Source organism: Numida meleagris, chromosome 7 (genome assembly GCF_002078875.1).
Source record: "Numida meleagris isolate 19003 breed g44 Domestic line chromosome 7, NumMel1.0, whole genome shotgun sequence".
Taxonomy (NCBI): Eukaryota; Metazoa; Chordata; class Aves; order Galliformes; family Numididae; genus Numida; species Numida meleagris.
The window spans coordinates 2,816,928-2,829,821 of NC_034415.1; the positions used below are offsets into that span (position 1 = coordinate 2,816,928).

General features: G+C 38.1%; 2 protein-coding genes across 5 annotated transcripts in view; one reads left to right on the forward strand and one right to left on the reverse strand.

Moving 5' to 3' along the window:
- LOC110402272 (coagulation factor XIII B chain-like) overlaps positions 1-2,727 on the forward strand; it is a 45,279-nt gene extending 42,552 nt beyond the window's left edge. Inside the window, exons 11-12 of one of the 2 annotated variants that reach the window (XR_002441020.1) lie at positions 180-342; positions 1,022-2,727. The gene's annotated coding sequence lies outside the window, so the exon portion shown is untranslated. Of the gene's footprint in view, positions 1-179; positions 963-1,021 lie in introns of those variants that run through there. The other variant, XM_021404164.1, reaches the window with a different exon arrangement.
- The window catches only part of CFH (complement factor H), a 44,474-nt gene extending 31,605 nt beyond the window's left edge, over positions 1-12,869 (reverse strand). Inside the window, exon 1 of one of the 3 annotated variants that reach the window (XM_021404156.1) lies at positions 12,745-12,869. In XM_021404156.1, the coding sequence (XP_021259831.1) occupies positions 12,745-12,793 (49 nt within the window). In that variant the 5' untranslated portion in view covers positions 12,794-12,869. Of the gene's footprint in view, positions 1-2,737; positions 2,953-4,987; positions 5,054-12,744 lie in introns of those variants that run through there. The other 2 variants (XM_021404155.1, XM_021404154.1) reach the window with 2 other exon arrangements.

Below are 12,894 nucleotides of genomic sequence, written 5' to 3' on the forward strand. Positions count from 1 at the left end.
ATAATTCTCCCAACTATTTCAGTTACTCTAAAAACAATTATGTCCAAACCAATCATTCTGAGAAGATACCTCTGTCCACTAGAGGGTACTACTCTACTATCAAAAGCAGTGGTAGAGACTTCCACTTTTATTAGCGAGATTTGTTCACATTTTAATACCTTTTTCCCCCCAAAATCTAGGAATCAATCAAATGAAGAGTACTTCTCCAGTTGGCACCACCTTGCAAATATGCTCAAAATGGTTGTTTTACCCAAGAAAGATTGTCTGCAGAGGCGAGACAAGGATTTTTTCCAGTTCTGCATATTTTTCATTAAAGCTTGTTGACGCTGGTGCTTTCAGTTTGTAAGTAGAGTCCAAATTCTATGTTTTCGAGAACAGCTTAATGGTTATACATGTAACTAACTTTCCTTATCTTCCAAGCCTGCATCTACTTGTTAGCAACCACAAGAATATTCAGACAACAAATCTCTGCAGCTCAATCATCTCACATCTCAAACCAACACACCATTTTCAGATCCCTTTTATAAAAAGTTTATAGAGAAATTGCACACGGGTGTCTTAGCTATCTCTCATTCAGACATCTGAATGTATTGCTTTCAACCTCATTTGTTAAAAAACATTTTTTTCAGGTTTTATACCTCAGAGTTTGACCTATTAACCTATTTTTCATTTCTTACCTACAATAAATGGTATGTAAGAATTTGGTCTATGAACCAACCTTTTGAATGTACTGTAATGTCCTTCACGGTACATGTAAGAACTTGCTTAAAAAAATCCACACACACAAAAAATCCACTCAGTTTATCATGACACAGAATGTCATGGCCTATTCAATGACATCATTAAATTTGCAGATGCTATGAATTCTTCAAAATGCTAAAAAGTTTTCAAGTTACAGCAAGTCATTCAGGCTTAAGTTGAAGATAGTACAGGGCAATGAATATCCACGCGCTATTCAGCAGAAAGGGAGCTTCTCTGCTGTATTCTCTTATTTCTAATTTATACTTTGTTTGTTGTGCAGGGTGGGGATTCCTTACATCTCCTTGTTTACGGGAAAAAAAAAAACAGACAAAACAAGACAAAAAAGATCTCCTGACAGTCTCTTAACCATTACCATTATGTTTCTCTCCGGATTTCTTTTCAACTCTCTGATTGTTCTTCACTACCACTGCTCTGATATCAGCGTATGTGACAGCAAGTGTTACTGTCAAGTGCGGTAATATGCATATGTATTTCTGACTACAGTTAATTATACTCTTTGTTAATGTGGTTTCTTAGTAGTTTGAGAAAAAGAAATCCCCTGGCAAGATGTACTTCAAAACTGTATTAATTACATCATGCACTTTGATCTGTGTACTCACCAGTACTGGGATTTATTTTTATATTAGTATGTATGGCTTAAATTTATTCCTTCAAATCCTTCAGTGGGAAACCAGAACAGCTGGAATTAATCATTTGTTAAACACGTATGATTTGATCTTGATTAAAAATAGCTCAAATTACTTTCTCACCATTATTACACTGGTAGAAACTTCCAGAAAGCCAAGCACAAACTGCAAATTCAGGTAGAAGTACTCAGGCCCTTGTGCAACAGTCTAGCTCCCCAACAACTCACGCAGTCTTCCAGTATGAAGACTGAAATAAGAAACCTGAAGGACACATCGTAATAGATGCCCCAGAGAAAGCAAATACTGCTACACTGCCATTCCTCTTCAAACTCTTTGAGCTGAAGAAAGCATTGTGAAAAGGAAGTGCAAATTCAGGCGAACTCCCTTTTCCAATTCCAGAATCTTTCTGGAGTACTTTGCAAACAAAACAGGCTTTTGTAGTTGCTTTGGAGCAGTATGTATATACTATAAGTATGTATTAAAAATATACTAAATTTCAATCACATCCTGATTTTTTTTCAGTTTTCAAAGTAAAAGACATCATATTGTTTTGATTAATAAAGTCTTCATAATCTTCACCCAAAGTTAAGAACAACCTGAACTGAGCTAAGACATACTAGCTCAAAACCACATGGTGCCTTTTCCCCAGTCTTTGTAAAAGAAAACAAACAAACAGACAAAGCAAAACAAATTACTAAGTGGATATTAAACAATATGAATACAATATCACTGACAATAAATTCAATGGTAAAGCAGAAAACATCAATGCAGCCTTCTGGAAAGATACCCAAAGTAAAAGCTACCTCTTTAAACAATTCCCTAAGTGTATCTGCATACATTTACCTTATTTAACGGATGAAAAATATCACAGACCACACCTGTCATTTAACAGATATTTTGTAAGCTTTTCAGTCAGTCTAGTAATAATTTCTTTTTCTCAGATTATCTCGCAGACTGTTTCAGACAGACAGAAATACATATTTATGGAATATCATCTATTTTAACCTACCAACTCTTTATAAGTTTTATATTTTAGAATAATTAACAAACAACAAATAACAACTAATTTGTCTAACTGTAGTTTATAGCGGTAATAAACATTAGAAAAAGTTGTGCAACAGTTTAGTAATAGCAGTAGTTATCCAACAAACAGATGAATTAATACCCACGACAAGATACTAAATACTGAAGATGCTAAATACTACCAGAAGAAATCTCAATTATCGTTGTCAGAACTTCATTAAAATAGGCTTCAGTTCAAGCAATTGGTTTACAGATTGTTTTATTAACTGTCTTTCCATACACTTTGTTCTTGGTTTTTTGTTTTTTTTTTTCAGATTAATGCTTACCTCTCTCTGCAGTACAATACATCCAACATAACAGGAGAGCTGCATAGCCCAGGAAAGGCATACTAGTGATTCAGGAACTCAGAAGTAAGTGTATTTAGTATTGTAGCCAACTTTTTTGATTAAACTGTGTTATATGCACTCCAACTTTACTCACAGAATGCCTCCAGGGACTGACCTTGCCCCATTTATACTGAGTGATTTCAGCAGTCACTTCCCCTAATCCTCTTGCAACACACACTAGTTGTTTTTTTTTTTTTCCTCTCCGAACTTTGCTAAATAAATAAATAAATGTCTAGCAAATTGGGGTTACATTGTCGCTCCCTGCAGTCTGCTTATTCTTACATCATGCCTTTTTGTTTTTTATAATATTAATCCCTTCAATGCTCAGCTAAACTTTCTTTTACTATCCAAAAGTAGTTGTACAAATATATTTGTTTTATTTCCGGTGTTTTATATGCTTTGTCAAAAAATCAAATTCACATTAAATGGAGGTAAAAATAAGCTTCTCCACTACACACATATCATTTAAGATCTATGTTGAAAATAATTGAAATAGAAAGGAAATAGAAAGCAGACAAAAATACAAAGTGATTTACTAACCCATTGGTTCATGCATAAAATAGCCAGCCACTCAGAGGAAAGGAAACGTACTTAACCAAATAATCCTGATTATTTGTGCTTCAGCATCACATGAGAAATTATAAGATGTAGAAGATGTGAATTAATATAATAATTGCAATAAGAATGAGAAACTGTCCAAAGAAAAATAATACAAACTGCAAAAAAGGAGAAACTATGTGGCAAACTGGGCTAACAGAGGAAATCTTCATGAATTCACATTAGCAACAGTCTTAGTAATATCTTCCTTAAAATGCCTTGGCTTTAGAAGCATGCTGCAGTGGAAATTTAGATGATATAAGGAGAATTATTTGACATTTGAGAATTTGGGAAAAAATGTTGGAGTATAAAATGTTCTCAGAAGATGGATACAAAACAGCTGACCTCATATTCTGTAGTAGTGGCATCTGACTCATGCAAAATACACAGGTTGATCTTCTATATGCTCCCAAAAGAGCACATAAGATACCCTTAAGATCACTGACTTAGTTAGCCTACTGATGTAGGTTAAAAATGAGTACGTTTAGAAGGCAGATCTCATATCAAACCTGAATTCCAAATCAGTGAATTTTTTTCCTTCTAAAAATATGGCTGGAGTAGGTTTATTTATTTGTTTTTACCTTTTTAGACTGTGTTTGCAGTTACCGCTTCAAAGGAATAGTCTTAGTGAAAACTAGCTTCCAGCTGTTTCACCTACAAGAAATCTGCCAGACAGTAAAACATCTCTTTCCTTTCCCTCCCCTCTTTCTCTTGCCAAATGACTCATAAGTGGAAGATGAACTCTTGCCCTGCTCCATGTCTCTGTGATGAGCGCTCTGAATAAATTTTGCACCTATTAGTACATATTTGATCAGTCAAGATAAATTTTTTTGCACCGAAGTTGAAGTCTATCAAACAACCTCTCGCAGGATGGCACTGAGCAAATCTCTAATTCCTGTTCTTTTGTGATACAGAACCATGTCCTGCAGACAGCAGAGCTCTTAATTGCACCAGGACAGTCCCATTTGTCTTCTCTGCACCAATCTTATTGCTTTCGGGTTACTAGCTAAAACATTATGAGCATGAACCACAGTCAGACAAGGATACTTTGAGCTAGAGCTGAACTGAACTTGGAACTGAACTGAAAATTTACCATAAATTTGTCAACTGCTCTCTATGAACACTGTGGATGTTAAAATATTTAAGCTGAAAGATAAAATCAGATCATAAAAGAAAGGTATAAACTTGCTACAAATACATTTAAACTGAAAATCTGAAGAATCACCTAAGAAGTGAGTCTCTGAAGAGATATTTTCATGTGAAAATGATGTAGGCAAAAGAAACAACACCTGATCACAAAGCAGGGAATGAGACTCAATTCTTTCCAGTCTCGTGCTCATGATCTTTTAAGTTACTGACTAATCTTATCCTAACCAAATGGAAATAAAACTCAGGAACTTAATCCTTTTTCCTTTCCATACCTCCTCCACATCACATCTATCATTGATTTAAAAACAATTTATTTTACCATATCTGACTTACAGAGTCATCTCTGGCCTCTAAGAAATTAGAATTGAATAAGCAAACACACTAAGCAAGAAGTAACAAGAGGACCTGTATGGCAGAGAGAAGCCATCTGTAAAGTACACTTACCTCCTGTTGATAACAAAGGCAGAAACATCCAAGTATTTAGGCAATCAAAGGCAGCTGGATTTTACCTCTAGAAGAAAAGCTATTGCTAGGAGAACTTATATAACTGTGCTCAAGTATTCTCGTGGTTATGGGCAGATAGCCAAGATCTTACCACGTGCTCCCTGTAGTAGCAAAAGCTCATGTCTAGATAAAGGATTATAGGAAAATTCAGGCTAGAAGAGACCTCAGGAAGCAATTTTGTCCAAAACTCCTTCACAGACCAAGTTAGTCAAGACTGTATTTATTCCCTACTCAGTTTGGGGAATTAAAACTACATGTCAGCATGTTTGTACAAACCTGATTTGTTTTGAAAGAACAGACCTGAGAAAGTCAGTCTTCCAGCAGGGAACTTGCAATGTTCAGTAATAGGACCTTAGTTTAGTCACTGCTGGAATAGCACTTCTGACCAGTATAATGTCAGCATGTTCTGACAGCATGCTTGCTATATCACCCAATTCTAATTATATAATTAAAGCCTGCAGCACTCTAGAAGGAGTCATTATTTTGCTCAAAAATCTTCACAAAAGAGCCCTTAATAGTGAAATTATCTTGCTGTTGTTAGCAGTTGTCTCTCCCACTGGCAGAAAACTCCAATTCATAATGACATTACATATCATGTAATATCTACAATTACAACATGTTGGTGTAAAAGGGAAAACATGCCCAGTTCACTGAGCTTAAACCTAATAATAATGAAAATTGTTTATTGATTTATTAATAGCACATAATTAACTAGCAATAAGTGAGCTATACATTCAGGATCAGCGTCATCAATACCACAGATAAGACGCTTAACAGAAAAAATACTAACAAACACCTAACAAATTTAGGTCTTTTCATCGCTAATCCCCCAAATTTATGTTCAAGCAGAGAGTTGTTGCCATCTGCCACCCACAGAAATATATGCACAGTTCCTCTCTCACGTACATCCTGTTGGAGATGTGGGGTCTTAACATGCGCCTGTACTGCTTGTTAAAATCTACTAATACACATACTGTCAAGTAAGTACCACACAAAGTCACGTGCACACACAGGTGCACATTAAGTCCCCACATCTCCAACTGGAGGTATGGGAGAGGAGGGCTCTGCACGTAACTCTTTGTGGGTGGATGCACGTAACTTTGCATGCATGAATAGAATTTTTAGGGTTAGGACTATTACCACACTGTACAGTTTGCACCACATTTTGGATTACTCTTAAGTACCATCTCATTCTCCTAGTTTGAAATTCTGTAGTCAAAAGAAAAGAGAAAATTATTTTTAAAAAAAATGTTCTTCACACACACACGCAAAAACAGGTCTATATATAAATATAAAAGCTGCTGCCACTACCTTTAGTTTTAAACGAAGTCCTCTTACCCACAGCCAAGTGGAGATTTACTGGAAGGCAGTTCAGAGGTTATCACCATTTCCTCCCACATTGCTTTACATTGCTGCAGTGCTGCCACTCCTCTAATTCTCACAGTTGCTTTACCAGTCAACACAGATGTCAGAACACCGGTGTACAAGGGCCAGGGTTAGCCCTGAAATGGATACACCTTCTTTTTGGATATGTGCTATGATGAAAACAAAGATCAGGTCATATTGAGAATGGTGCCTGAAACAGCCTTACAAGGACCTTGCTTGCATCATGCATGCAAAGTATATCTCAGATTCATGTATCTGAGACAGAGCCATACTCAATGAGCTATGGAGAACATGCCTTCTACCTTCAGTTTTATTAGACAATAAAAACCGAAACAACAAAACCAGAACTTTCTCCACCTAATTGATCCTTTCAGAGGAATTATCAAATTTAAAATTTCTCCGTTTTCTCCTTCTACCCTAGCTTACAGTGACCTTAAAACTCTGTTCTCACTTAGGGCTATTTCAGTCTGTTACTGTTTCTGAATCACTATCAAACCTTCCTTTCCTTCAGAACAGTCTGTGTACTTCACAAACATTTTAAAAATGTGGAAAAACAGGAGGACTCCAAGAACACTTTTTCTATGAAGTTTAAATAAACGTTTTCCTTGTAGTTTTTGTATCACACACATTGCAGCATTGTACTCTATTAAGTGTATCAGATAGTAAAAAGAAGATACAGGCAAATTTAACATGCAAAATACACAAAAAAAAGTAAACAGGATCAGTAAAACTTCAAAGATATGTAAGAATAGTCAGGTTTGTCTAGAAATAAATACCTTTTTTTTTTTTTAAATAACCTCCTGGAATAGTCTGGAGCTTATGCTGCTGCCTGTAGTTATGATTAACAGATTTTGTAAAGCTTCATGTTATATTAGTAATATTCCCCAAATGGCTGTGCCTTCTTGAAGGACAGTAAGAACTATCAGCAGCTATTCCCATTTGTTTGTCCAGCATACAAGCCAGCAACCTAGCAAAGACGTGTCACAGGCATATTTATTGTATAAAAATGTAGAAACTTACTGTACAACATAAGGATTATAAAAGCTACGTACATAGACTGTCTTCCTGCTCATCCTCCATACCGTAAGATTTAGAATAAGCCATAAATGGACCTTACATCTAACAGCTAAGAAACTAATAAAACATAACAAATGTACATTTAAACAAAGAAACAAAAGAGATGAAACCAATACGCTCGCGGTGACCTAACTTATCATCAATTTCTTTTTGAGAAAACAATGTGAAAGAGATCAGAGTGGTGTTGCTGAGGTACTTTGCAGAAAGGAGTAGTTAGAAAATGATGATGCTTTCAAATTATAATGTATGGGAACAAAGGCTATTGTTAGGGAAAAATGCAAGACAGAAGTAAATACTGGAATGGAAAATGACAGAATTGAATAAGGAATGGTCCAGGCAGTCCTTGGAAATGAAGTGGAAATAAGTAGTTGATCTTTTAACTAACAGACATGATGTTATGGTGGCAAAACTGGGGAAGGAAATCAGTGCTTAGGAAAAACTACTTAACGGAAAGGGTTGTTAAGCACCGGAACAGGCTCCCCAGGGAGGTGGTTGAGTCACCATTCCTGAATGTGTTTAAAAACCGTTTGGATGTGGTGCTCAGGGACACGATCTAGTTGTGGCTTGTTAGAATTAGGGTAGTATGGTTAGGTTGTGGTTGGACTTGATGATCTTGAAGGTCTTTTCCAACCTGAGCGATTCTATGATTCTATGCTGCCTTTACCTGAACAGCAACTCGCAGGTAAAATGACGGGCCCAAGAAGGAATTCATGCTAGATTATATGAAATAAATGTGCAAGAACCAGATCTAACTTGATCTAAAATTACAGTCTCAGAGTACTGTCGGCCATATAACTGGTACAGTGCTCAGTAACGTGTCATTTGCTTTCCACCAACCACAAGAAGAACAAGTATTGGGTAAAGGGAAAATACAAGGCTTCAACCAACATTTAAAAGTCATTTTATCCTCTTGCTACACAATAAGAATCCACTTAAGGCATTCTGCCCTGAGCTACATCCATCACTAAGTATTACAGTGGTGATATATATGCTTTTTAGACATTTAGTAAAAATTGCAGTCAACAAGCTTAAGTCAGGCCAGAGAAAACAACCTTTCTCTTGCAATGTGATAATGCCAAGCCCCATATCAGTTTGAAGACCATAGAGCACATTGTAAATCTTGGCTGGGCTGTTTTACTAAACCCACCATGAAGTCCAGATTTGGCACCTTCTGACTTCCATCTGATCAGGTCAATGAAAGTCAATGAAAGAGGGACCGCATGGGCAACATTTTCCTAGCTGTCATAACACTGTTATTACTGTTCCTAACACTGTCATAGCAGCCGAAACAGTGGGTCACCTCCGCTTGTGCAGATTTTTGCAAGTGCAGCATACAGACTCTTATTCACCACCAAAGAAAATGCATAGGGAATGGTGATGACTATCCTGAAAAGTAATGTTTTATAGCTGAGAATTTGATCAATCAAACAGTACTATTGTGCTCTTTGTATTACTTGTAGTTTCCATGGAAATAAATAGGAGGCATTACTTTCAGATCAACCTAGTGACTTGCATTGTTCCAGCCTATGTTTTACCTATACTCCACCAAAAGTATGAGTAACATAAAGAGGAGCTTAAACTCTTTATTTATCCTTTCGGTACCTCAGCAAGATCCAAGATTTCTACATAATCACTAGCAAAACACTCAGGAACACAGTTCTTTCTCCCTCTGCCTCCCATAAACTCCAGAGTTAAGTGCTTGGGAAAAGTTACTCTCCTGTATCCAGCCAGTTAATTTTTATTTTATTTTATTTTTTAAAGACACGTTCATTCAGTCTATTTTCAGTCCTCAAGTCAGTGCCACAGATGCTTCTGACACTCCTCAGGGCCAAAATAATTCCTTGAGAGTATGAACCTACATTTGTTCCCTGAAAGAACTGAGAGCAGCTCACAGCTTTTCTTTAACACGTAAGCATTGCAGAAGGAAATCTTAGCTTAAGTGTAGTGACCCAGTACAACATCTTGTGTATAAGAGTGTTTGCCTCCGAGCAAAAGACTCAGTGTCTCTTCAGCTTGAAGACATCCCCTCAGTGTTTTGTGTCACTAATCAAAACATGGAATTCAGCTAACTCAAATCCCATTTCTGCCCAATTTTATGCACCTAAGAGCATTGCAGAGAGACCAGGTCACACGCTGTAAGACATGAAAGAAAACAGTTCTTTTATAATGCAAACCGTTTATATGACTTAGGAGAATAAAATTAAGCTGCTTTATAGATTGCACAACTATAGTTTCAGTTATGAGTTTCCTTTCTGTTTACTCTGCTCAACTATTAACCCAATTGCTAGTTTACCGGGTCAGCTAATGCCATTTTGAAATGCATTTCCACGGCAGAAGTGCTACAGCTTCTATGGCTACTTAGCTCCTCAAGTATGAAAACAAATGCTAGAGTAATCAATTTGGTTGGAAAAATTAATGAGGCAGTTAGAAGAAACAGTAGATACACCATCAATTTCTCATTTGACGTATGATTTCTAGACTTCAGAAAAGGGCTGTAGCTAGCCTAAACCTCATTTCACTTTTGTAGCAAATCATTATAACAGACAGATTCCCCCCTGCCTCTAGTGAAGGAACAAAGACAGAGAACAAGGAAGTTAGGCAGGATGAAAAGATACTGGGGCAGAGTGAAGAAACAGTGTTTTCTAAGAAGAGACATCTTGTTCAACTGTAGAAACAGCTGAGAAAGAAAAAAGCAGCTGCACATAACAAATATTTTAATGGAGAAAGACTGTACTTTTTTTTTTTTTTTGAAGTTTTAGAGAGCTCTAACTTCTGAATGCAGCACAGTAAAACCAGAAAGAATGTGACAGCAGGGTAATTCATTATTTATTTTTTCATACCAGCCAAAGCAGAGAATAACTTACCTTTGAACTTTCGCCACGTATCTGCATCTATTTTGCTTTATCTAACACATGCTTATGAGAAGCACAAAGTAAACTCTGAATGCAACAGGCTCCGAAAGCCACACTTAAAAACCGCACCACTGTCACACTGTGTATGACTTCATTTTCATAAAGGAATTTCTGTTTACCAAAGCTGGTAAACAATGGTATTAGATACCAAGTATGACTATGGTACATATGACAATCTAGATTTTAGTGATTATAAGCAAATAGTTTTTTTTAGATTTCTATTTCCATTTGGACAGGGAATTCAAACAGGTCTTCTTATTGGTAATATATACTTCATCAGCCACTAAGAAATCAAAGCATTTCCAAGAGCATCTCCCAGTTTCAGTCACTGACTACAGAGTTAATCTTTAGGCTTCGGTTTTCCTTGCACCACTCAGAGGCTTTAAAGGAGCATAATCTGGTTTAAGACTAATGTTTGAAACTTCCTGGAGTTCAACAAATGCAACACTCAAATGTCACAGACTGATGTCACTCAGAACAGTCACCAACATAGAGAAGTATTTTGCTTGGAAAAAAAAAACACGAGTAGGACTGGATTTGTATATTTAATCTTGACTCAACCTGCAGGTGGAAGTAAGAGACCTGAACAACAACAACGAAAGGTGAGATGATGAGGAAGGTAAGATAGACTGCTACAGGGAGGAGCTACAGGATAGAAATGTTTTCAGAGCGGAACCAACTCAATTTGAAACCAAGCTTTTAGCTTACATGAGAAGGGAAAAAAGAAAAAAAGGAAAGAAAAAGCAAAATTCTACAATTCTACAGTCACCGTGTAGCCAAATTCTGAAAGAATAACTGGAAGACTACACTGAAAAACTACACAAAACAATGGCAAAGAAAGGTGCAAAAGAACACATATAAGTAAGAAGCATTTGGTTGATGCTGGTTTCCGCAGAAAACGAAACTGTACTTTAGACTCACACAACTCTCTTGCTGAAAGAAGTAGGTCTTCCCTACCTTATGGTTGGTTATGCTGCCTCACTACCGCAGAACAGTAGCTGCATCAATTCTTTTACCAGCACATATGTTGAACTCGGGTTTAGGAAACTTAAGGAAATGAAAACTAACCCAGAAAAGGAGGGGAAAAAAAAAAAAAAAAAAGGTTATTTTTCAGCTGCTTCCAGGCTCTCTGGGGGTGGGAATAAGAAACCAGGGAAATAATAAAAGTACATACGACCCCTTTGATAGCTCTGCCTATCTGCCTATTTGTAAGGCCTATCAAGTTAAGGTCTAGGTAATAAAAGGAAATCATTTTAAAATGGTTTAGCGGATACCAGGCACTACTGAAGAACCTCAGCTACTTCCTGAGTATCCCTGTGAAGGGATTACACCGGAAGTATGAAACGAGTTCATCAGCTTGAGAGGTTTCAGTCTTCGTTTTGTAGATTGACAAGGTCAAACTCATGGGTAGGTGGGCCCCTTCTGTTGGGAGTCAGTCATGTCAGCTGCACAGCTGCGCATCTAAACAACCCAGCTTCCCAAGATATTTATGGGGTGTGCCACCACTCCTGATATTCAAAGCAAAAACTCAAATTATAAACAGTGCAAACCAATCAATGTCTTATCATGTCTGCACCCGAGATTTCAGAGGAACTGACACAAAACAGCATCAGCCACGTATCACAGTACCATAGAACAGCCAAACTCAGAAGGGACACACAAGGATCACTGAGTCCAACTCCCAGTTCCAAACGGAACTGCCTGCACAGCAGTCCACGTATCTGTGAGCAGTGTCCAAATGCTCCTTGAACTCCGGCACTTGGGGCTGTGCCCACCGCCCCGGGCAGCCTGCTCCATGCCCACCGCTCTCTGGGGCAGAACCTTTCCCTAACCCTCACCTGATCCTTCCCTGACACAGCTCCGTGCCATTTCCTCTGTCCCTGTCACTGTCACCAGAGAGCAGAGCTCAGTGCTGCCCCTCCACTCCCTATAGGGAGCTCTAGGCTGCCACGAGACCTCTCCTCAGCTTCTGCTCTGAGCTGAGCAAAGCCAGGGGCCTCAGCTGCTCCTCATATACCTCGTGCTCCATAACCTTCACCTTATTCGTAGCCCTCCTTTGGATGCTCTCTAATATTATGTCCTTTTTACATTGTGGTTCCCAGACTGCAGCCAGTGCTTGAGGTGAGGCCACACGGAGCACAGCAGGACAGCCCCTTCCCTCACCGGTGGCAGTGCTGGGCCTGGTGCTCCCCAGGGCACAGTCAGCCCTTTGGCCATCGGAGCACACTGCTGGCTCAGATCCATCGTGACACCAGCCAGAACTGCAGGTCTCTTTCTTTGGAGCTGCTCTCCAGCCTCTCATTCCCCAGCCTGTATACGTACTCAGCGTTGTCTTGTACCAAGTGCAGCGCTCGCCCCTGTTAAACTTCATGAAGTTGGTGATTACTGAGCTGTCTGGTTTGTCATGCTCTCTTTGCAAGGCCTCTCTCCACCTGAAGGACTCAACAGCTGCTCCCAATTTAGCATCCTTCA